This window comes from Triticum urartu, chromosome 7, assembly GCF_003073215.2.
Source record: "Triticum urartu cultivar G1812 chromosome 7, Tu2.1, whole genome shotgun sequence".
NCBI lineage: Eukaryota > Viridiplantae > Streptophyta > Magnoliopsida > Poales > Poaceae > Triticum > Triticum urartu.
Window position 1 is genome coordinate 599,310,910 of NC_053028.1, and position 26,568 is coordinate 599,337,477.

Consider the following 26,568-nt stretch of genomic DNA (forward strand, 5'->3'; position numbering starts at 1 on the left):
TAACTGGGTGATTATAAAGGTGCTCTACAGGTGTCTCCGAAGGTACTTGTTGGGTTGGCGTATTTCGAGATTAGGATTTGTCACTCCGATTGTCGGAGAGGTATCTCTGGGCCCACTCGGTAATGCACATCACTATAAGCCTTGCAAGCAATGTAACTAATGAGTTAGTTACGGGATGATGCATTACGGAATGAGTAAAGAGACTTTCCGGTAACGAGATTGAACTAGGTATGAGGATACCGACGATCGAATCTCGGGCAAGTAACATACCGATGACAAAGCGAACAACGTATGTTGTTATGCGGTCTAACCGATAAAAGATCTTCATAGAATATGTGGGAGCCAATATGAGCATCCAGGTTACACTATTGGTTATTGACCGGAGACGTGTCTCGGTCATGTCTACATAGTTCTCGAGCCCGTAGGGTCCGCACGCTTAACGTTTCGATGACAGTTATATTATGAGTTTATATGTTTTGATGTACCGAAGGTTGTTCGGAGTCCCGAATGTGATCACGGACATGACGGGGAGTCTAAAAATGGTCGAGACATGAAGATTGATATATTGGAAGCCTATGTTTGGATATCGGAAGTGTTCCGGGTGAAATCAGGATTTTACTGGAGTACCGGGAGGTTATCGGAACCCCCCGGGGACTTAATGGGCCTTAGTGGGCCTAGGTGGAAGAGAGGAGAGGCGGCTAGGGCTGGGCTGCGCGCCCCTCCCCCCTAGTCCGAATAGTACAAGGAGAGGGGGGCGGTGCCCCCCCCCTTCCTTCTTCTCCTCCACTCTTTCCCCCTCCCAAGTCCTAATCCAACTAGGAAAAGGGGGGAGTCCTACTCCCGGTGGGAGTAGGACTCCTCCTGGCGCGCCTCCTCCCTGGCCGGCCGCACCCTCCCTTGCTCCTTTATATACAGGGGCAAGGGGGCACCCCATAGACACAATAATAGATCGTTTGATCTTTTAGCCGTGTGCGGTGCCCCCTCCACCATAGTCCACCTCGATAATACTGTGGCGGTGCTTAGGCGAAGCCCTGCATCGGTAGAACATCAACATCGTCACCACGCCGTCGTGCTGACGAAAGTCTCCCTCAACACTCGGCTGGATAGGAGTTCGAGGGACGTCATCGGGCTGAACGTGTGCTGAACTCGGAGGTGACGTGCGTTCGGTACTTGATCGGTCGGATCGTGAAGACGTACGACTACATCAACCGCATTGTGCTAATGCTTCCGCTTACGGTCTACGAGGGTACGTGGACAACACTCTCCCCTCTCATTGCTATGCATCACCATGATCTTGCGCGTAGGATTTTTTTTGAAATTACTACGTTCCCCAACACAAAGGCCACTTCGAGAGTATCTCTCTTAAATACTTTCACATCCGTTAGTCCAAATAGTGTATCATAACCAACAGAAGCCAATTGGCGAACAGAAAGCAAATGATATTTAAGGGATTGGACAAGCATGACATTTGAAGAGACATGTCATTTGTGATAGCCACCTTACCCAAACCGAGTACATGTCCTTTTGATCCTCCACCAAACATAATGCTCATAAATGGTTGAATAGCTTCCATGAAGTCGTAGAGCAATTTGCTATCTCCGGTCATATGATTGGTACATCCACTATCAATCACCCATTTTACTCCACCGGAGAAGGCAACCTACACACAATTATTACTTGGTTAGAGGCACCCATTTTGCAATGGGACCTCTCAAGTTAGTCACAAGGGTCTTAGGGACCCAAATAGCATAAAACCGAAATGCATTTCGAGGACCAACAAAATTTTCATAAAATTCTCCATCCTTAGTCTTACGAAGAACATAGGATGGAGGCATGAACTCTTTTGGCTTGTTGACAGTGGGCATGCCCCTTGTAGCCTTCCCACAATCAACCTTACCTTTCTCCTTGTGCCCTTCTCGTACAGAAGTTTCTTTTAGAGGGGTGGTGCACTTTTGAGAGGATGTCTTCTTCTTGCTTGTGCTCGGGTCAAACCCGAGTCCCTCTTTGGCAAACACTTCATTGTGTTGGCTCAACACCTCATTGAGGTTCTTTTGCCCTTGAGCACATGTCATGAGCCCTTTCTCGATTTGAGCTTTGAGAAAGCGATTCTCCTCAAGAATAGATGCTAGATCACTACTAGAGTTAGTAGTACAAGCATCAACATTGATAATAGGAGAAGAGTAAGCCTTGGCTAGAGTTTCAAGATAAGTAAGCTTGAGTGTCTCAAAACTCTTTGTAAGAAGGGTGAGCTCTTCTTCCTTGGTCTTGAGGGACACGGATAGAAGCTCACAATCCTTAGAGAGAGAAGCATTAGACTTTACAAGCTTACTTTTATCATTCATCAACTCTTCGCAAGAGTCGATAGCCTTTTTCAAGGAGGCAAGGTCTCTAGTATGAACATAAATGTTTGCACCAATTTTTAAGCATAGTTCATCATTGTGTGCTTCCTCATATTGGACTTTCCGCTCAAGGACTTCATATTTTTCCTTTTCCTCGGTGACGAGGGTTTCGAGTTCCTTAATGGAAATGGTGTGCTTACTCACCATCTCCATAAGCATACGAAACATAGTGAGCTTATTTCCTTTAAGTGAGCACATGAACTTATTTATTTTAGCAAGCATAGGATCATTTATATCATCATCCTCATAACTATCCTCCGCATCAAGATACTCATCATTAGGAGTAGGAGGAGTGAAAAGAGGAGGGTTTGGTCGTGGTGTTACCTTGACCTTGTCAGGAGAGTGTTGGTCCTCTCCATCTTCTACCACGGCCTTCGCCATGAGACACTTGTGAGCGTTGCCCTTGTAATCCTTCATGTAGTTGTAGGTGACAACTTCACCACTCTTGTTGACTAGCCTCAATGTGTTTTGAGAATCTTGAGCAACTCCGGCAACACCACTAACATCACCCGGATCGGATTCTTCTTGAGCAACCATTTCTTTCCCATCTCTCTTCTTGAGCTTGGAGTTTAAAGGATTTGGCAACTTCTTCTTGGGAAAGGTCTTGGGAAACCTTGGTTTGTCTTCTCTCTTCTCATAAGGGTACTCGTTTGAGAAGTGGTTGGTTTCTTCACAGTTGTAGATTTTCTTACTTTCTTCTTTTGAAATCTTCCCTTGAATTTTCCGGCGCTAAACTTCTTGACAAAGAGAGCCATATCTTCATATGAAGGGCCCTCATCGGATTCAACCTCATCACCATCTTCTTCTTCATCATCATCTTCTTCTTCTTCACTTTGCTCACCTTCACATACATGCTTAGCCTTCAATGCAAGATTGATCTTTGATGATGGAGTACCATGCATGGCAAGATGTTTTGTAGCATTTGCCTTTGACTCTTCAAATAGTTGGAAAGTGGATATGATGTCATCTGTAGTCATTTCCTTGAAGGCATGGTGTTGTCTTATGTCCCATACCATTTGATGGTGATATGGAGCAAGAGCATGGAGCACCTTGTCCACAAGGAATCGCTTAGTCATGTTGAATCCATCTTGTGTCTTGTCACACTCACACGACTCAATATCCGCGGTGAGAGTCATGAGACGCTCAAGGAGTTGATTGGGAGTTTCACCTTTCTCCATACAAAAGTTTTGCAATTGCCCCTTGGCAATTTCATATTGAGCACTCCGGAGGGTGGAGGTACCGGTCTTGGATCTTATAATACTTTCCCATAGTTCCTTGGCACTTGTGATGTGTATGAAAGGTTTCCTTTGCTTTTCAACCATACCTCTCCTTATACACATGGTTGCAGTGTCATTGAGATTCTTGTCATAAATTTCTCTTGGTGTAGGATTCTTTGGATCAACCACATGGTAACCATACTCCAAGATCTCCAGCATCTCATCATTTCCATATCGAAGATGATCCTACATAGCAACTCTCCACAAGGAAAAATTGGAAGTGGCATCAAGTAAAGGAGGTTTGCCTTGAGGGTTATATTTCGGTTTCTCAACTTGGGGTCTTGCATAAAGCCAAGGAACACTGGAGTGTTCATTGCTAGGAGGTTGTTGACCAAGTGACAGAGTAGGCACAGTTGGCCTCGAAGCCGCACCACCCGAAAGTGGGGCAAGCACCGTGGACAACGTGGCTATCCTCATTTGGACCAAGGTCTCAAGAGAAGCATCATGCTCCTCCTTTTGCTTAGCAAGGGCTCGTTCTAGATCCTCAGAAGTAAAGGTCTTTACTTCAGAAGAAGCCTCGCCTTTATCCTTCAGATATACAACAAGGGGAGTCCCATCGGGGTTCATCTCGCTCTAGGGCGGTTAAGCCACAAGAATAGAGCACGAGGCTCTAATACCAATTGAAAGGATCGAGATGGACCTAGAGTGGGGGTGAATAGGTACAATTACAAATTTTAATTGTTACTAAGAAATTTTAGGCAATAATGTGGAAAATGAAAGTGAGCCTAACAATTGCAAGTATGATACTAATGAGCTAAGCAAGATAAACAAGTGACACAAATATATATGAGCAAGCAAGCATAAGATGATATAAGTAAGTGCTAAGAGACAAGTAACCACAAGTAGAGAGTTAGGGTTAGGAATAACCGCAACTCCCAGAGACGAGGATGTATGCCGATGTTCACTTCCTTGGAGGGAAGCTACGTCACCGTTTAGAGAGGTGGATGTTACCACAAAGGCACACCAACGCCACGAAGGCTCACCCTATTCTCTCCTTGAGACAACACCACGAAGGCGTTTCTCAACCACTAGTGGTAGACCTTGGGGTGGTCTCCAAACCCTCACAAACTTTCCGGGGGAAATCACAATGGTCGATTCCTCGCCGGAGCACTCCTACCACCTAGGAGTCTCCAACCTCCAAGAGTAACAAGAAGCACCACAAAAACAAGGGGGAATCAACTTTCGCTTTGGTGAATGTGTCGATCGAGCACTTCTCCTTCGCTTCTCGAAAGATCAAGAGCTTTGGTTGGCTAAGGAGGGAGATCTCCAAGAAATCGAGGTCTGAAAATGGAGGTGAGAGAAATGGAGTCGTCCACCCCTTCGTGAGGAAGAAGAAGACTATTTATAGGTGGGGATGAAATTTGGCCGTTGGAGGCAGATTTCTGCGTAGCCCGGAAGTTCCGGACCCCGGAAGTTCCGGCCAAGTTCCAGACAGGTTCCGGGCTACACAAAAGGTTTGCACCACTCAGTAGTACCCCGAAAGCTGCTGACACAGGGGACGGAAGTTCCGGTGCCCGGAAGTTTCGGCCGCCCCGGAAGTTGAGGGTGACGGAAGTCCCGGCCAGGGTCCGGTGAGGTTCCGGGCTACATAGAGAGATTGCATGAAAAAGTGCAGTTTCTCTGGGTACCCCGGAAGCTTCCCGGACCCCGCCCGGACATTCCGGTTCCCGGAAGTTCCGGCCGTCCCGGAGGTTCCGGCCTGAACAGAGACTTGGCACTAGGATATTTAGATCAATGTGAGAAGGTAAGTTGATTCCCCGAATGTTTTTATGATGCACCCCCTCTTAATAGTGCGGCTGCCCTAAGGACTCAAGAAATAAGAAAACTTTAAGGTACTCTTCTTTTCTTGAGTGCACCGCTTTTCCTTTTTCCAATAAGAGAGGAAATAACCATCCATGCTTCACTTTTAGCTTAATCAGGGCTGTTAACACTTAGAGCATGTGGTTAGAAACACAAATGAAGTTGTCATCAATGTCAAAAACACTTTAGTGCAATATTGCACTTTCAGCAAGCATCACCTATTCCCGCGCCATTTTTGTATGGCTAGGCATGTTTACGACCGTATCCGGGAGGGGGTGGTTGCATACGATAAGTATTTTGAGTGCGAGGATGCCATTGGAAAGATTGGCTTCTCCTCTTATCAGAAATGCACTGCAGCTATTCGGATGCTTGCATACAGAGTTCCCGGTGATCTCATTGATGAGTATGTCTGTATGAGCGAGTCCACGTGCCTAGAGTCCATGTACAAGTTCTGTAAGGCTATGATAGAGTGTCTGGCCCTGAGTACTTAAGGGAGCCAAATGCTGCAGATACAGCCCGCCTGTTGGCGATGAATGCCAGCCGGGCTTTTCGGGGATGCTTAGTAGAGGCAGTATAGGGTCCATGTCAAGGTTGCACTATCATACTTAAGGTCGTGGCCTCACAAGATCTCTGGATTTGGCACTCTTTCTTCGGCATAGCCGGATCTCACAATGATATCAACGTGCTTTAACGCTTCAGGTATTTGCAAGGCCTGCCGAAGGGAACTGCCCGGAGGTCAGTGTTAACATCAATGGCCACAACTACAACAAATGATACTATCTAGCTGACGGTATCTATCCTCAATGAACTACTATGGTGAAGACAATCTCCAACCCTGTAGGAGAGAAGAGAAAGAGATTTGCCCAAGAGCAAGAGAGTGTTAGGAAGGATGTGGAGCGTGCCTTCGGTGTTATGCAATCTCGATGGGGCATTGTTCGGTATCTTGCTAGAACATGAAGCACCAAGAAGTTGTGGGAGGTGACGACTGCTTGTGTGATCATGCACAATATGATCGTAGAGGATGAGCGTCCGGAACGTCTCTACGACCAAGGGTTTCCGTTTCAGGGTGACAATGTTGTGCTTGTGCATGGAGGAGCGGCAACGTTTGCACAGTTCATCCAATTTCATCATCAAATGCATGATTGAAAAACTCACATTTAGCTGCAAAATGATTTGGTTGAGTATATGTGGGCTCATGTTGGCAACCAATAGATGTATCTTTTTTTAAATGTATTTGGGACAATTTAATTTGGCACGTAAACTATGATATATTTATTTGGCTTCTAAACTTTGCTATATTGTTTGATTGTGAAACGATGTACGATGTTGTATTTTATTTGAATTATGTTTGAAAAAACATGACTGACCGGTCGCGAGGGCGAAAATGCATCCGCGTGTTGGAAGCACGGCGGATCTAAACGCAAAAATAAACGAACAACGAGCAGACGACCAACCCAAACAAACAAAAAGCGAATAAAGCACATGTCCGTTTGAGTTGGTGCGTTGGAGTTACTCTTATTAAGATTATACATATTATAGTTTGAGATTGACATGTACGTAATACACGGGACATCTTTGTCTTGGGTCCGCCCCTGATGTTGCGTGAAGAGGTTTGGAATCTTTGATATCCATTAGTTTGATTTGCATGTCCCTGATCCCAAGCCTAGACAATATTTAACTTCAAAGTACTCTAGGCATTCATATACTCTGCACATAGTACAGTTTTGCTAAGTCTCGGTCGACTAAAGCCTCGTTAAGTCTTAGTCGATACAATATCCATAAGATCTTACATTGAGATTTATGTAAACATTTTTTAGATTTTTTCTCTCTCTTACTTGTTATGTCATTTGGCTGAGATTTATTTAAATCTCATTCGATTAAGACCTAGGCACACCCCTACTCATAACTAAACCAGATCACAGACCGGCGAATACAACTACCGTATTCTACCAGATCATGCGGGGAGCAAGGAGCAACTGCCGGCGAACATCATATCCACGTCAGCGCGTGTCACCCCAGCTTGCGTCTCTGAGCACGTATGTGAAAAGACGGTGAGGTGGAGCCCGGCGCCGTTGTCGCGGAATCAAAGAACAGCGTGAGAAACTATACTAGCAAAAGCCAGAGCATGACATCCGTGTGGTGGTGGCCTAACGATTCTCCGATCTTCGTTATCAGAAAAAGAGGTAGGTTCAAATGGTCAAAGATGCAGTCACATTTCACCAACCAGGATGCCGCTTTCTCGAATTTTATATCCCGGCGGGAAGACTTGCAGCACAATGCTGGCCACTTAGGCCCTATTTGATTCATAAGTCTTAGGACTTTTTTTAGTCTCAACTTATAAGTCTTAAATTTTTAAAAAGTCCCTACTTATTTGATTTCTGGGATTTATAAGTCTCTATAAGACCATATTACAACTATAAGTCCCTCCTTAAGAGTCTTATTTCATAAGTCCCAAATGACTAAGTCCCTATAAGTCCCTTCTGTTTGGTTTAGATGGGACTTATAAGGACTTATTTAATTCCCTAGACCAATAAGTCCCTGGAAACAACACCCTCTTAGCCGTTCGTTTCCTGTTGTTTTGGTGCATGTCGAATTAAGAACAAATGTATGCTGGCTTGTTTGAGACTGCTCTACTTCACCAAAATCAGTTTCGCTTCACTAAATTACTTTGAAGCAGTTTTAAGTAGAAGTTGTAGCACTATCAAAAAAAATATATTTGGCTTCCATCTAGTTTCAGCTTCAAAAATGGGAAATTTGATGGAAAAGATTTATTTGATTGATTGAGGACGGAGAAACGAAGGGGTATCCACTTACTTGTGGCAGTGGTGAGTAATTTTTACAGAGCGGCTTGACTTGTGTTTTTCGAAGCAGAGTTGAATTTTAAGGAGGAGAGCAGTCCTAAACAGGCCCTTAATCATCCTCTGAGGTTGAGTAGGACCAGGTAACAATTGTCTTCGTGGGTTACAGTATTCTGGAGGGCGTACGCAAGCACTCAGCATTTTCGCACACGCACATCTGGAGTACGCTTCTCTCGACATCTTGACTGGACTAACAAAATGACAGTTAGGCGTACTACGTACGTATACTTTGCCTTTGTCTACCGAACAAGTTCCATCAACCAGCGGACAGGTTCCAACCCTACAGTAGATATGATAGCTACTCCTAGCTAGTTACTGTAACTCAGTGAGCACAGCCCTCGCAAAAAAAAAAAAAAACTCAGTGAGCACAGGGCTGAAGCAACCGAGTGGCCATAGACTCATAATAGGAGCCACGTGTGAAAAGTCGGGAGAGTTTCGTCTTGGCGTATACTACCTGCAGGCGGTACCCGCCGTGGTAGGAAGGGGTTGGTGCAACGAATTGACCTGCTGCTGCCGCCTCCTACCCTATCCTGGCCATGCATGCACTCGTGCGGCCCTATCACGTTCGTTAGGCTGGTCACAATGGACAAGAACATAAATAACTTGCACACTTTTCTAGACTATATTACTACCTTCATAGTGGGTAGGAACATCTATATAGTGTCATGTAACAATGTATTTATTAGGTTATAGACTCATTGTTTTTTGGAGTGTGTGATGTTCCAGTAACTTAGCTAGTTACCACAAGCACCTCTCTCTTTATTAAATATGTGCCACATAAGCAAAGTTGTATTGGAGTGTGTGATGTTACTCCCAAATTCCTCCTTATTGTGACCAGCCTTAAGATCGATCGGCTAGCACCTCGCGGTGCACAACGGGCGAAGCATGGATTATATAGTATCGTGTGGATCGTGGAGCAGGTGATGCCGTGACATCTACTCCCTCCGTTTTTATATATTTGTCTTTTTAGAAATTTCAACAAAAATATACAAAATAAAATGAGTGAATCTATACTTTAAAATATGTCTGTATACATCCGTATGTGGTAGTCTATTTAAAATCTCTAAAAAAAAATATTTAGAAATGGAGGGAGTAAAATACTCTGTCCACCCGCACGCGCGTGGAGATGAAGACCATCGCTAGCATTGTAGAAATACGCACGCGCATCAGAGGTCACTAGACTATGGGTCGATTAGCCAGTCAATGTCGTATGAGTATTTGTTTGTATAATACTACATGGTGATAGGTACATGTGCTTCCGGGTTGTTTCCGTATGTATCGGAGTGAGGATTAGTCAATGCATCCGGACGGATCCTCGCTCTCCTCCATGTTTTCAATTCTCGGGTCCGCGGGATTCTTAATAATGCGGGATAGAAAAAAAATATAAGATTGGAAGGAGATGCTATGTTGCCCCTGCATGAATTGAAAACACAAGAATCTACAATGGAAGGTGTTTGAGTGAGTTCTCGATGACCTCGGCATATCAGACATTGTGGCGGCTGGTCGCCCATCATGCTCTAGCTTTCTCCTCAGTGGAGGGCATCATTACCCTTGAAAATTAAGATTTTTGTGTGACAACTACAACAAGATCCGCATTCCCTCGGGGACCGAGGTGCTTAAGCGGCATAGCCCGGGTGATGGCATTTGCCCCTTTTTGTGCGGTCTTGGAAAATGGGACCCGCATCCTATTCTCGTGCACGGCAGCACGGGTACTGTGGGCGTTGTTTGGATAGGGCACATATACAGAATCTGATCTCTACAAATCAGGAAAACGGTTCAACCAAATAAAATCTTGTTTGGCTACAATTACTAATCCACGTTTATAGGAAACTTGGTTCTCCAAATCCCCGGATTTCAGGTTTGTGAAAAATCGACTATTATCCGTTTTTCCACAATCGCGATCGCCATATACGTGATCGTAACAGCTTTCCTCTCCGCCTGGTTGTTTTCTAACAGCTTCGTGCCGTTTGTTGCGTTTTTTGCCGCTCACCTCCAGCCTCGACATGGCCGCCGTCCGTGTGGACGGCGTCGAGCAATCCCTTGAGATCTGCTCTTCCTGGTATGGATGCTCCTGGACGGCCAGCGTAGGCGCGGCCAAACTGCGAATGAGCTCAACCCGAGCAGAACCTATGCGGTGCCGATGAGGGATGCTCCTGGACGTCCAGCGTCGAGGGGCGGCGGACCAGCAGCTCCCGAGTAGAGCCTATGCAAGCCGACGAGGGACGCTTCTGTACGGCGAGCGCCGAGGGGCCATGAACAGCGTGATGAGCGCGAGCAGCAGCTCTCCTTGAGCAGAGCCTATGGGCGACCAGGGAAAGCCTCCGCGCACGAACCGCGAAGTCATCGAGGCCATCCCGTAGGGAGGAGTACCGGCGTCTACGTGCTCGTAGGTGATCTTAAGAATCCATCGACAATGACCAAAATTGAGTAAAGTAAGAGAGAGAAGGTCATGGAAGGAAGCAAATCGGTATCTATCCAAACAAGGAAACACACAAGCCAGTTTTACCCCTTTCCAAATCCAAACGTGTTATTATGTAAATCAGTAATCCAAAGATTAATTAGCAAAACCGATTTTGCTAAAATCCTGCTACAAACTCGTTTTCCATATACCGGCTGCTATCCAAACAAAGCCGTGGACTTTCATCTGTGAGGCACTGGGCCAAACCGGGAGGCCCTAGACTTTGGGGGGTTCCTTCAGGCCATAGCTACCTAGTCTGGGTGGCAGCGCTGCTTATTCTAACTTATCTTTTATGATAATGTTGTGGACGACACGTAATAAAATGATGATTGACCGGGCCTTTCTCAGCAGGCCTCTGACTCATCCTTCAAATTTGCACCTGCTTTCTGGGAAATGCTACACTTACAAACTGTTTAGACATGAAAGGAGTTACAGATGAAAGTGCAAATCTGTGGTTGGTTAGTTATGGGACCCTCAACGAAATTCAAGGTGGAAGAGATTAATGAAGAGCAGGAACGTTAGCACGTAACCTCTTTACTGTGCCCAATTCCTCATAAGTGTAGGATTATTGCCTGCTCTCTAGGCAGCGCGACCGTGGCGGCTCGGGCTCATGTTGGCTACGCTTCTGGTTACCGCGCGTCGCTTATCTTCTTCATCGGGCTGTATGTTGGTCGCCACTCGGTGGCTTTTTATCTTCTTAATTATTTCTCTTATGCTTTTTTTGGGCGTGATTATGTTGTTGCCCCAGCCATCATATTTGCTATTCCTTACTAGTAGATACATTAAATTACATACATGTATTATAATTTTTTTACATGGAAATTACATACAAATTGCTGGACAGTATTAGATCCACACGTGATACGTTACGACGTATGTTTTGTATATGCGGCTGCACCAGGACGAGTACGTACGTGGGCAGGTGCTCGATCGCGGGCACCTAGATCTCGGCGGTGAGACATTCCACCTCGAGCTGGAACTTCTCCATGGCGTCCTTGGGCAGGCTGATGGGCACCACGGTGCCCTCCTCCCCCTTGCCGTTCTTGGACCTGGAGAAGTAGTTGGTCACGCCGGGGATCGGCCCCTCGCCGCCCTTGGCCGGCCCGCCGTACACGGCCTCACCCCACCCGAAGTCCACGCTCTTGAACCCGGCGTGGCTCACGTCCGACACGATGTACGTCCGCGACAGCGCGAACAGGGGCCGCCCCCGGAGCACCATCAGGTCCGCCACCGACAGCAGGTAGTCGTACGTCACGGCCGACTTGGCCTTCTTCACCAGCTCCAGCGCGTACCCCAGCCCGCCGGTGCAGAGCTCCCCGGCTGTGGTCGCCGCCACGGAGTAGGCGAACGCGTTCCCGTAGAAGCCCTCCGGGAGCGGCACGTCGCGGCGGCCGCGCGCGTTCACGATGAAGGACAGCCGCACCTCCTCGTCGGCGCCGTAGCCGAGCGCCGCCGTGCGGCCGAGCCAGATGCACGCCGCCACCAGCTCGAACCGGGAGCTCCGGCTCATGTGCGGCGGCGCGCGCTGCCGCAGCCCCGCGATCTCGCGTGGCCCGAAGAAGAAGGGCACGCGCGCGACGTCGCCGGGAGGAGTCGTCAGCATCCGGTCGACCGCCCCGCCCGCCGGCTCGCTGTACTCTAGGTGCGGGTACGACGGCTGCGGCGGCTGCCTCGCCATGAACATCTCCCTGCCCCATGACGGCGTGATCGACGGCGCGGCGGCGCCGCACGCCAGCTCGCAGACGGCCTTCTCGAACTGCATCCCGCCCGGCGCGTCCACCACGCAGTGGCAGAATCGCTGCCCGAAGATGAAGCCCCCGCACTTGAGCCTCGTCACCTGCACGTCATAGTTAAGTTAACAACATCGTTATTTACCTGGAGAAACAACTCGATCCATCTCACGTGACAGGGACACGTGCACGTTTACGTACCTGGATGTAGAGCAAGGGGCGGTCGATGACGGGCTCGACGCCGGCGACGGTGGTGCTCTCGAGGATGAACTGCTCGAAGCAAGGGAACGGGGGGCTCTGCACGTCCCCGAAGTCAGCGGCGGTGAGGTCCACGTCGGCCTCCACGAACATGACGCCCTGCGCCTCGCAGTCGACGACGAGCTTCCTCCCGGCCTCCTCGCGGAGGCGGCCGGCGAGCGGGTAGTAGGGCACGAGCGCCCTGGCCAGCGCCTCCCTGATGACGGCGGCCGGGTCGACCCCCTGCTTGTCCGGGTTGGCGCGGTACAGGTGGATGCCCGAGCTGTAGAACCGCATGCCCTCGCCGTCGTCGATGTCGGACAGCGTCTTGGTCTCCCGCGGCGTCTGCTCCGCCGGGGCCACCAGCACCGGCTCGCCCCGCCGCACCGTGAACGCCGGGAGGAGCGACGATGCCATCGATTCGAAGCGAGGTAGCTAGCTAGTCTCTGTGCGTACGTACGAGCGTGTGTAAACGCTGTGGGAAATGCAGTGCGTCGTGAGAGGACGCGGAGTGGAGTGAGTGTGCTGGGTGACCATGGCCGCGTTTTATAGGGTAAGATGTTGGGGTTGGTGCCATGGCCATACGGCCATTTGGTCGTCGGAATTCCGGTGTCTGGGCAGTAGGTGGACTGAGAATGAGATCGGTGGTCGTGTGGTGGGAGTTGGTCAGTGGATTTCGCCATTTAGCCATACAGGCTAAGCAAAGACCCGACACGCACGCGCGGGCGCACACAAGAACGGATTGGGCAGCAAGCAATGATAGCAAGCACGTACGTACTACTCCATTAGATCTCGTGCGTGATCAAAGTCGCGTGGAAAACCGTAAACAAATTCCCGGCGAGAAGGACGTGTCAACTGTTCGACGCCACTCTGGGTCGAGATTCAGGTGCGCACCTGCATGGTGAGTGGCGTAGGCGTCCAGCAGGAGCATGTAGGTGCGCCGGTTCCGCGCGACCCCGTCGTCGGCCATCTGGAGGAGGAGGCGGTCGGCGAGGCGGAGGTGCGCCCGAGCGAGGAGGCCCTCGAGGAGCGCGTTGTAGTGCGCGGCGTCCGGGCGGAGCCCGAGGTGGCGCATCTCGAGGAGGAGCGCCTCGGCCTCGAGCGCGCGTAGGCGGCGGCGCTGGGGCGCAGCCCGGCGGCCTGCATGTCCGGGAGGAGTTGGAGCGAGCGGGCGAGGTCGGAGCCCGCGCGGGGCTGGATGTCGCGGTCGTAGGACTCCCACGGCCGCTCCCGGTGGTGGTCCGGCGCGGTTGAGCAGCAGGCGACGGCGATGGTGAAGCCGCAGCGGTCTAGAGTCAGACGCTGGAGGGGCGGAAGCTGCAGCGGAGGGTGAAGATGCCGGCGGACGAGGCAGCAGGCGTCCATGGATATTGGAGCGCGCGCGTGTGCTCGCTCCCGCTGTGGTTGGGTTGGAGGCTTGGAGCCGACCGGGGAGACGAGTGTTTTTTTTTCTTTGAGAAATGGGAGAAGAGTAATGGACCGGGGAATATTCCAAACGCAACCTAGCCAAATGGGCCAGCCCGGCCTGACCTGGGCTATACACTCAAGGACAATCTTTTTGGACTTTTTTGGGACTTCTCCAACAATGTCCTTCCTGCATCATTGCCCTGCCATTTCATGATGTTGTTTGGTTGTTATTTTTCTGTATATTATAGATGACATGGTCTTTTACATGTCATTTAATAACCTTTAGGGAGGGAGTAGAAACTTTTTAGTTCCTGAAAACAAACAGGAAGGGATTGGGGACTCTTTAGTTGGGACTAGAAAAAATCCTAAGACTTTTTAACTAAACATGGCCTTAGACCTAGGCACACCCCTGCTGTCAAAATTTCGTATTTTGACCCTTATCGCATACAAATTCAGGATCTGACTCCGGTTGAGAATTTTTTAGGATTTGACCCTTTCGCTACCGCCACGGAGCCTGGCGGTAGGGTTAGTCAATTCAAGCTTTGTAGATAGTAACACTACTATCAGCGTCCGTCTTCCTCTTAAAGATCCATTTATTCTCAATGGCTCGCCGATCATCGGGCAAGTCAATCAAAGTCCATACTTTGTTCTCATATATGGATCTCATCTCAGATTTCATGGCCTCAAGCCATTTTGCGGAATCTGGGCTCATCATCGCTTTCTCATAGATCGTAGGTTCGTCATGGTCAAGTAACATGACATTTAGAACAGGATTACCGTACCATTATGGTACGAATCATACTCTGGTTGACCTACGAGGTTCGGTAGTAACTTGATCTGAAGTTTCATGATCATCATCATTAACTTCCTCACTAATTGGTGTAGGCATCACTGTAAATGATTTCTATGATGAACCATTTTCCAATTCGGGAGAAGGTACAATTACCTCATCAAGTTCTAATTTCCTCCCACTCACTTCTTTTGAGAGAAACTCCTTCTCTAGAAAGGATCCATCCTTAGCAACAAATATCTTGCCTTTGTATCTGTGATAGAAGATGTACCCAACAGTTTCTTTTAAGTATCCTATGAAGACACACTTTTATGATTTGGGTTCGAGCTTACCAGTTTGAAACTTTTTCACATAAGCGTCGCAACCCCAAACTTTAAGAAACGACAGCTTTGGTTTCTTACCAAACCATAGTTCATACGGTGTCGTCTCAACGGATTTAGATGGTGCCCTATTTAACGTGAATGCAGCTGTCTCTAATGCATAACCCTAAACTGATAGTGGTAAATCGGTAAGAGACATTATAAATCGCACCATATCTAATAAAGTACGGTTATGACATTCAGACACACCATTACGTGTGGTGTTTCAGGTGGTGTGAGCTGCGACACTATTCCACATTGTTTCAAATGAAGACCAAACTCGTAACTCAAATATTTGTCTCTGCGATCATATCGTAGAAACTTTATTTTCTTGTTATGATGATTTTCCACTTCACTCTGAAATTCTTTGAACTTTTCAAATGTTTCAGACTTATGTTTCATCAAGTAGATATATCCATATCTGCTCAAATTATTTATGAAGATCGGAAAATAATGATACCCGTTGTGAGCCTCAACACTCATCGGATCGCATACATCAGTATGTATTATTTCCAATAAGTCAGTTGCTCGCTCCATGGTTCCGGAGAACGAAGTCTTAGTCATCTTGCCCATGAGGCATGGTTCGCAAGCATCAAGTGATTTCAAAAGCCCATCAACATGGAGTTTCTTCATGCGCTTTACACCAATATGACCTAAACGGCAGTGCCACAAATATGTTTGTCGGAGTAAATAACCACGGGTAGCCTAGCCGGCTTCCCCTGGTTCTTCAGAAAAATTATAGGCCGATTGAGCCTCCAAGCGTCCAAGACATGGGGCCGCCTTCCCCCAGCTGGCCACCTCTCAGGCCGGCTGTGGAAAGGCGGCCCAGCCCTGGAAACCTTGAGAAACAAGACCACGAGAAGGCCGGCTCCAAGAAGCCGGCCATGAGAAGGCCGACTCCAAGGAGCCGGCCCCTCAACAGGCGGCCAAGATCGTGCTCTCAGAGTCTGCACCCACATAACGGCGACGAGACGGGGCGTGGCTACAGTGAAGCCTGCCACCCCCGAATCTCGGAGCGCGCATGGCCACAGTGCGTCGTACGGGGCGGCCATCACCTGTCCAGCACGGCACTGTTGCCATGTTGATCATGACATCACCCACGGCGAGCGGTCAGTACGACCCGTGGGTGGCGGGCCCCCTCAGTCAGGGAGACCCCAAAGGCGGCCAGGCTTCCCGCAGCCGGCCTGGGGTACGGCCGGCTCCCAATAGCCGGCCGGCTCTCTCCCTCGAAGGAGGTGCCTAATTAAGGAGATAAGACGAGGTAAGGCTATAGTGATGAGCGCCCCGCGACGGCACTGTAGCCATGCTTACCACGACAAAGCCCTCGTCACCAGAGGCAAGGCAACAGTAACCAGCCTTCGACAAGACTCCCGAGCGGTGGGGCCAGCCTGTCGACCAGAAGGTCGGCAGCCGGCGGGGCCTACCGGGCGGCGGGCCCATCGATCGGCGGAGAAGCCGGCTAGCATAGACACAGACGGCTGGGGCCCACGCCCAGCCGGATTACCATTGTACCCCTGGGGGGTAGGCCTATATAAACCCCCTAGGGCACCCATGCAAGGGGGATCTCTCTTTGGATAGTTTTAGACACGGCAACGAGAGGAGGAGCAGGCAAGCCTGGCCCTTCTTCATCCTTTCACCAAACAGCTCAAGGAGCCTCTTGTAGCTACTTGTCAATCTAGTGACCATGCGGAGACCCCGCAGAGCAGCAGTAGGGGTGTTATCTCCATGGAGAGCCCTGAAGCTAGGTAAGATCCGCCGGCGTGCATGTCTTCGCCTTATCCCGTTTCCAGACACGGGCGATGTTTTATTGGCTCCCACAATGATAAGCCACCCGTTGGCATATGTCGCACCAACCACCCGACAATGTTGCACTATCATTATCAACTTTGCATCTTTTGGCATCAATATTATGAATATGTGTATCACTACGATCGAGATTCAATGAATCATTCACCTTGGGTGTATGACCTCAGAAGGTTTTATTCATGTAAACAAAATAACAATTATTCTTTGACTTACATGAATAAACGTATTGCAATAAACATGATCCAATCATATTATGCTCAACACAAGTATTAAATAACATTTATTTTAGGTTCAACACTAATCCCGAAGGTAAAGGGAGAGTGTGCGATGTTGCTCTTATCAACCTTGGAATTACTTCCAACTCACATCATCACCTTGCCTTAACTAGTCTCTGTTTATTTTACAACTCCCGTTTCGAGTTACTACTCTTAGCAACTGAACCAGTATCAAATACTGAGGGGTTGCTATAAACACTAGTAAATTACACATCAATAACATGTATATCCAATATACTTTTGTTCACTTTGCCATCCTTCTTATCTGCCAAGTATCTAGGGCAGTTCCACTTCCAGTGACCATTTCCTTTGCAGTAGAAGCACTCAGTTCCATGCTTGGGTCTAGCTTTGGGCTTCTTCATGGGAGCAGCAACTTGCTTGCTATTCTTCTTTGAAGTTCCTCTTTCTTTCCCTTTGCCCTTTTCTTGAAACTAGTGGTCTTGTTAACCATCAACACTTGATTCTATTTCTTGATTTCTACCTTCACCGATTTCAGCATCGCGAAGAGCTTGGGAATTACTTTTGTCATCCCTTGCATATTATAGTTCATCAATAAGTTCTAGTAAATTGGTGATAGTGACTAGAGAACTTTGTCAATTACCATCTTATCTAGAAGATTAACTCCCACTTGATTCAAGCAATTGTAGTATCCAGACAATCTGAGCACATGCTCACTGGTTGAGCTATTCTCCTCCATCTTGTAGGCAAAGTACTGTCAGAGGTCTCATACCTCTCTACACGGGCATGAGTCTGAAATACCAATTTCAGCTCTTGGAACATCTTATATGCTCCGTGACGTTTCAAAACATTTTTGAAGTCCCAGTTCTAAGTCATAAAGCATGGCACACTAAACTATCAAGTAGTCATCATACCGAGCTTGCCAAACGTTCATAACATCTGCATCTGCTCCTGCAATAGGTCTGTCACCTAGTGGTGCATCAAGGACATAATTCTTCTGTGCAGCAATGAGGATAATCCTTAGATCACGGAGCTAGTCCACATCATTGCTACTAACATCTTTCAATATAGTTTTCTCTAGGAACAGATCATAAATAAAACGGGGAGCTATACGCGAGCTATTGATCTACAACATAGACATGTAAAATACTATCAAGAGTAAGTTCATGATAAATTAAAGTTCAATTAATCATATTACTTAAGAACTCCCACTTAGATAGACATCCCTCTAATCATCTAAGTGATCACGTGATCCATATCAACTAAACCATGTTCGATCATCACGTGAGATGGAGTAGTTTTCAATGGTGAACATCACTATGTTGATCATATCTACTATATGATTCACGCTCGACCTTTCGGTCTCAGTGTTCCGAGGCCATATCTGCATATGCTAGGCCCGTCAAGTTTAACCCAAGTATTCTGCATGTGCAAAACTGGCTTGCACCCATTATATGTGAACGTAGAGCTTATCACACCCGATCATCACGTGGTGTCTCGACACGACGAACTGTAGTAACGGTGCATACTCAGGGAGAACACTTATACCTTGAAATTTAGTGAGAGATCATCTTATAATGCTACCGCCATACTAGCAAAATAAGATGCATAAAGGATAAACATCACACGCAATCAATATAAGTGATATGATATGGCCATCATCATCTTGTGCCTTTGATCTCCATCTCCAAAGCACCGTCATGATCACCATCGTCACCGGCTTGACACCTTGATCTCCATCGTAGCATCGTTGTCGTCTCGCCAACTATTGCTTCTACGACTATCGCTACTGCTTAGTGATAAAGTAAAGCAATTACATGGCGAATGCATTTCATACAATAAAGCGACAACCATATCGCTCCTGCCAGTTGCCGATAATTGTGTTACAAAACATGATCATCTGATACAACAATTTATATAATCACGTCTTGACCATATCACATCACAACATGCCCTGCAAAAACAAGTTAGACATCCTCTACTTTGTTGTTGCAAGTTTTACGTGGCTGCTACGGGCTTAAGCAAGAACCAATCTTACCTACGCATCAAAAACCACAACGCGGTATAGTGATTGCTTTTTGATCTTCAGAAAGAACCCTATTCATTGAATCCGATTCAACTAAGGTTGGAGAAACTGACACTCGCCAGCCACCTGTGTGCAAAGCACATCGGTAGAACCAGTCTCATGAACGCAGTCATGTAATGTCGGTCCGGGCCGCTTCATCCAACAATACCGTCGAATCAAGAAACAACTAGTGGCGGCAAGCAATATGTATATACCCATGCCAATGACTCCTTTGTGTTCTACTTGTGCATATAACATCTACGCATAGACCTGGCTCGGATGCCACTTTTGGGGAATGCAGTATTTAAAAAAAATTACATATGAACATGCAAGATCTATCTAGGAGATGCATAGCAACGAGAGGGGAGAGTGTGTCTACGTACCCTCGTAGACCGAAAGCGGAAGCATTTAGTAACGCGGTTGATGTAGTCGAACGTCTTCGCGATCCAACCGATCCAAGTACCGAACGCATGGCACCTCCGCGATCTGCACACGTTCAGCTCGATGACATCCCTCAAACTCTTGATCCAGTTGAGGCCAAGGGAGAGTTTCGTCAGCACGACGACATGGTGACGGTGATGATGAAGTTACCGACGCAGGCCTTCGCCTAAGCACTACGACAATATGACCGAGGTGGAAAACTGTGGAGGGGGGGCACCGCACACGGCTAAGACAAATATTGGAGTGCCTTTGGGGTGCCCCCTGCCCACGTATATAAAGGAGGGGGGCAGAGGAGACCGGCCTAGGAGGGGCGTGCCTATAGGGGGAGTCCAACTAGGATTCCCAATCCTAGTTGGAGTCCCCTTCCTTTTCCAAGAGGGGAGAGAGGGAAGGAGTAGGAGAGGGAGAAGGAAAGAGAAGGGGGCGCCGCCCCCTCCCTAGTCCAATTCAGACTTACCATGGGGGGGGGGGCACGCGGCCACCCCTTGAGGCCCTTCTCTTCTTTCCCGTATGGCCCATTAAGGCCCACTACTTCCCCCGGCGAATTCCCGTAACTCTCCAGTACTCCGAAAAATACCCGAATCACTTGGAACCATTCCGATGTCCGAATATAGCCTTCCAATATATCGATCTTTACGTCTCGACCATTTAGAGACTCATCGTCATGTCCGTGATCTCATCCGGGACACTCAACAACCTTCGGTACATCAAATCACATAACTCATAATACAAATCATCATCAAACGTTAAGCGTGCAGACCCTACGGGTTCGAGAACTATGTAGACATGACCGAGACTCATCTCTGGTCAATAACCAATAGCAGAACCTGGATGCTCATATTGGCTCCTACATATTCTACGAAGATCTTTATCGGTCAAACCGCATAACAACATACGTTGTTCCCTTTGTCATCGGTATGTGACTTGCCCGAGATTCGATCGTCGGTATCCTCATACCTAGTTCAATCTCGTTACCGGAAAGTCTCTTTACTCATTCCGTAATGCATCATCCCATAACTAACTCATTAGTTACATTGCTTGCAAGGCTTATAGTGATGTGCATTACCGAGAGGGCCCAGAGATACCTCTCCGGAACACGGAGTGACAAATCGTAATCTCGATCTATGCCAACTCAACAAACACCATCGAAGACACCTGTAGAGCATCTTTATAATCACCCAGTAACGTTGTGACGTTTGATAGCACACAAGGTGTTCCTCCGGTATTCGGGAGTTGCATAATCTCATAGTCATAGGAACATGTATAAGTCATGAAGAAAGCAATAGCAATAAACTAAACGATCATAATGCTAAGCTAACGGATGGGTCTTGTCCATCACATCATTCTCTAATGATGTGATCCCGTTAATCAAATGACAACACATGTCCATGGCTCGGAAACTTTACCATCTTTGATTAATGAGCTAGGCAAGTAGAGGCATACTAGGGACACTCTGTTTGTCTATGTATTCACACATGTACTAAGTTTTTGGTCAATACAATTCTAGCATGAATAATAAACATTTATCATGATATAAGGAAATATAAATAATAACTTTATTATTGCCTCTAGGGCATATTTCCTTCACATGCCCTCTTGATCCATAGATTGATCTGGCCTGACTGGCTCTATTGTCCAGGTCCTGGCATAAGTTGTAGGTATAGCCCGGAGCTGCTACCTCTTTGCCTCGACGGCGAGGTGTGCTACCTCTTGAGCACTGCATTGGTTTTCCCTTGAAGATGAAAAGGTGATGCAGCAAAGTAGCGTAAGTATTTCCCTCAGTTTTTGAGAACCAAGGTACCAATCCAGTAGGAGACTACACGCAAGTCCTCATACCTACACGAACAAATAAGAACCTCGCAACCAACGCGATAAAGGGGTTGTCAATCCCTTCACGGTCACTTACGAGAGTGAGATTTGATAGAGATAATAATAATAAGATAAGTGTTTTTGGTATTTTTATGATATAGATTGGAAAATAAAGATAGCAAAATAAATGGTAATAGAAATAGCTTGTTGACGGGAGATTAATATAAAGGAGAATAGACCCGGGGGCCATAGGTTTCACTAGTGGCTTCTCTCAAGATAGCATAAGTATTACGGTGGGTGAACAAATTACTATCGAGTAATTGATAGAAAAGTGCATATTTATGGGAATATCTAGGCATGATCATGTATATAGGCATCACGTCCAAGACAAGTAGACCGAAACGATTCTGCATCTACCACTATTACTCCACACATCGACCGCTATCCAGCATGCATCTAGAGTATTAAGTTCATAAGAACAGAGTAATGCATTAGGCAAGATGACATGATGTAGAGGGATAAACTCAAGCAATATGATATAAACCCCATCTTTTTATCCTCGATGGCAACAATACAATACGTGCCTTGTTGCCCCTGCTGTCACTGGGAAAGGACACCGCAAGATTGAACCCAAAGCTAAGCACTTCTCCCATTGCAAGAAAGATCAATCTAGTAGGCCAAACCAAACTGATAATTCGAAGAGACTTGCAAAGATAACCAATCATACATAAAAGATTTTAGAGAAGATTCAAATATTGTTCATAGATAAACTTGATCATAAACCCACAATTCATCGGATCTCGACAAACACACCGCAAAAAGAGTTACATCAAATAGATCTCCAAGAAGATCAAGGAGAACATTGTATTGAGATCCAAAGAGAGAGAAGAAGCCATCTAGCTAATAACTATGGACCCAAAGGTCTGAAGTAAACTACTCACACATCATCGGAGAGGCTATGGTGTTGATGTAGAAGCCCTCCGTGATTGATTCCCCCTCCGACGGAGCTCCGGAAAAGGCCCCAAGATGGGATCTCTTGGGTACAGAAGATTGCGGCGGTGGAAATAGGGTTTTGTGGTGCTCCTGGATGTTTTCGGGGTATATGGATATATATAGGAGGAAGAAGTAGGTCGGTGGATCCACGAGGGGCCCACGAGGGCGGAGGGCGCGCCCAGGGGGGTAGGCGCGTCCCCCTGCCTCGTGGCCTCCTCGTTGGTTTCTTGACGTCCACTCCAAGTCCCCTGGATCACGTTTGTTCCAAAAATAACTCTCCCGAAGGTTTCATTCCGTTTGGATTCTGTTTGATATTCCTTTTCTGCGAAACATGGAAATAGGCAAAAAAACAGCAATTTGCACTGGGCCTCGGGTTAGTAGGTTAGTCCCAAAAATAATATAAAAGTGTATAAATAAGCCCATTAACATCCAAAACAGATAATATAATAGCATGGAACAATCAAAAATTATAGATACGTTGGAGACGTATCAAGTATCCCCAAGCTTAATTCCTGCTCGTCTTCGATTAGGTAAATGATAAAAACAGAATTTTTGATGTGGAATGCTACCTAGCATAATTCTCAATGTAATTTTCTTTATTGTGGCATGAATATTCAGATCCGAGAGATTCAAGACAGAAGTTTAATATTGACATAAAATCAATAATAATTCAAGCATACTAACTAAGCAATCATGTCTTCTCAAAATAACATGGCAAAAGAAAGTTCATCCCTACAAAATCATATAGTTTGGTCATGCTCCATTTTCGTCACACAAGAATGCTCTCATCTTGCACAACCCCGATGACAAGCCAAGAAATTGTTTCATACTTTAGTAATCTCAAACTTTTCAACCTTCACGCAATACATGAGCACGAGCCATGGATATAGCACTATGGGTGGAATAGAATATAATGATGGGGGTTATGTGGAGAAGACAAAAAGGAGAAAGTCTCACATCAACGCGACTAATCAACGGGCTATGGAGATGCCCATCGATTGATGTTAATGTAAGGAGTAGGGATTGCCATGCAACGGATGCACTAGAGCTATAAATGCATGAAAGCTCAACAAAAGAAACTAAGTGGGTGTGCATCCAACTTGCTTTCTCACGAAGACCTAGGGCATTTGAGGAAGCCCATTGTTGGAATATACAAGCCAAGTTCTATAATGAAAAATTCCCACTAGTATATGAAAGTGACAAAACAAGAGACTCTCTATCATGAGAATCATGGTGCTACTTTGAAGCACAAGTGTGGAAAAAAGGATAGTAGCATTGTCCCTTTTTATTTTCTTTTTTTGGGCCTTCCCTTTTTTTATTTGGCCTTTTTTGGGGACAATACTCTATGAATGATGGTCATCACACTTCTATTTATTTACAACTCAATGACTACAACTCGATACTAGAACAAAGTATGACTCTATATGAATGCCTCCGCGGTATACCGGGATAGCAATGAATCAAGAGTGACATGTATGAAAAATTATGAACCGTGGCTTTGCCACAAATACGATGTCAACTACAAGATTATGCAAAGCAATATGACAATGCTGAACGTGTCATGATAAACGAAACGGTGGAAAGTTGCATGGCAATATATCTCAGAATGGCTATGGAAATGCCATACTAGGTAGATATGGTGGTTGTTTTGAGGAAGATATAAGGAGGTTTATGTGTGAAAGAGCGTATCATATCACGGGGTTTGGATGCACCGGCGAAGTTTGCACCAACTCTCAATGTGAGAAAGGGCAATGCACGGTACCGAAGAGGCTAGCAATGATGGAAGGGTAAGAGTGCGTATAATCCATGGACTCAACATTAGTCATAAAGAACTCATATAATTATTGCAAAAATCTACAATTCATCAAAAACCAAGCACTACACGCATGCTCCTAGGGGGATAGATTGGTAGGAAAAGACCATCACTCGTCCCCGACCGCCACTCATAAGGAAGACAATCAGAGAACACCTCATGTTTCAAATTTGTTACATAACGTTTACCATACGTGCATGCTACGGGACTTGCAAACTTCAACACAAGTATTTCTCAATTTCACAAGTACTCAACTAGCATAACTTTAATATCACTACCTCCATATCTCAAAACAATCATCAATCATCAAACTTCTCTTAGTATTCAGCACACTCATAAGAAAGTTTTTTACTAGTCTCGAATACTTAGCATATTAGGATTAATTTCCCAATTTAAGCAAATTACCATGCTGTTTAAGACTCTCAAAATAATATAAGTGAAGCATGAGAGAATAATAGTTTCTATAAAACAAATCCGCCACCGTGCTCTAAAATATATAAGTGAAGCACTAGAGCAAAAACTATATAGCTCAAAAGATATAAGTGAAGCGCATAGAGTATTCTAATAAATTCTGAATCATGTGTGTTTCTCTCAAAAGGTGTGTACAGCAAAGATTATTGTGGTAAACTAAAAAAATAAATACTCAAATAATACAAGACACTCCAAGCAAAACACATATCATGTGATGAATAAAAATATAGCTCCAAGTAAAGTTACCGATGGAAGTAGACGAAAGAGGGGATGCCTTCCGGGGCATCCCCAAGCTTTGGCTTTTAGGTGTCCTTAGATTATATTGGGGTGCCATGGGCATCCCCAATATTAGGCTCTTGCCACTCCTTGTTCCATAATCCATCAAATCTTTTACCCAAAACTTGAAAACTTCACAACACAAAACTTAACAGAAAATCTCGTGAGCTCCGTTAGTGAAAGAAAACAAAACACCACTTCAAGGTACTGTAATGAACTCATTATTTATTTATATTGGTGTTAAAACTACTGTATTCCAACTTTTCTATGGTTTATAAACTCTTTTACTAGCCATAGATTCATCAAAATAAGCAAACAACACACGAAAAACAGAATCTGTCAAAAACAGAACAGTCTGTAGTAATCTGTAGCTAACGCAAACTTCTGGAACCCCAAAATTTTTAAAATAAATTTCTGGCGTGAGGAATTTATCTATTAATCATCTTAAAAACGAATTAACTAAATATCATTATCCAAATAAAAATGGCAGCAATTCTCGTCAGCGCTAAAGTTTCTATTTTTTACAGCAAGATTAAAAAGACTTTCCCCAAGTCTTCCCAACGGTTATACTTGGCACAAACACTAATTAAACACAAAAAACACAACCAAAACAGAGGCTAGATAAATTATTTATTACTAAACAGGGGCAAAAAGCAAGGAATAAAAATAAAATTGGGTTGCCTCCCAACAAGCGCTATCGTTTAACGCCCCTAGCCAGGCATAAAAACAAGGATGGATCTAGGTATTGCCATCTTTGGTTGGCATTTCATTAATGAGACATCTATCACCCTTAGGAGTTTCTTTCTTTTTATTAATTATCAAACTTCTAGGCACAAAATCGAAAAATTCATTTGTAGCAAATGGTTCCTTAATGATAGCAAAAAGATTGGGATTAGTTATAGATTTGAGATCCGCAGTTTCCTTGCTAGAGGATTCACCTTTATTTTTAGGAACATACATAAGCTTGGCAATTTTAGTTGGAGGACTTGGAGTATTCTTTACGGAAGAAAAAGCGGTTCCCAAGTTGGTAATGATACCCTCAAGTTTATCGATTCTAGTGGAATCCTGATTTATTCTTTCATTAATTATGGGTTCCTTCTCCTTAATATTTTTCAAAGTGACTCCTACTTTAGATCCATATTGGGTAATTTGGTTTTGGATCTTTTTATCCAAATTTTCAATTACCTCTACAGTAGCAACTTTATTTTCAATATTTTCAAGTCTTTGCATTACATGCTCCAAAGTTAACATAGTTCCATTAACCAAAAGAGGGGGTGAGCCAAACAAATCGATCATAGAATTATAAGAATCAAAAGTATGGCTACCCAAGAAATTACCTCCGGTAA

General features: G+C 45.9%; 1 protein-coding gene across 1 annotated transcript; it reads right to left on the bottom strand.

The window, feature by feature from the left end:
• Positions 1-11,570: 11,570 nt before the first annotated feature.
• LOC125523965 (benzyl alcohol O-benzoyltransferase-like) lies at positions 11,571-13,291 on the bottom strand. Its single transcript, XM_048689034.1, has 2 exons — positions 12,724-13,291; positions 11,571-12,629 (listed from the first exon to the last, which is right to left on the bottom strand). The coding sequence occupies exons 1-2, from the start codon at positions 13,174-13,176 to the stop codon at positions 11,733-11,735; spliced, it is 1,350 nt and encodes a 449-aa protein (XP_048544991.1). The 5' UTR covers positions 13,177-13,291; the 3' UTR covers positions 11,571-11,732.
• Positions 13,292-26,568: the final 13,277 nt, after the last annotated feature.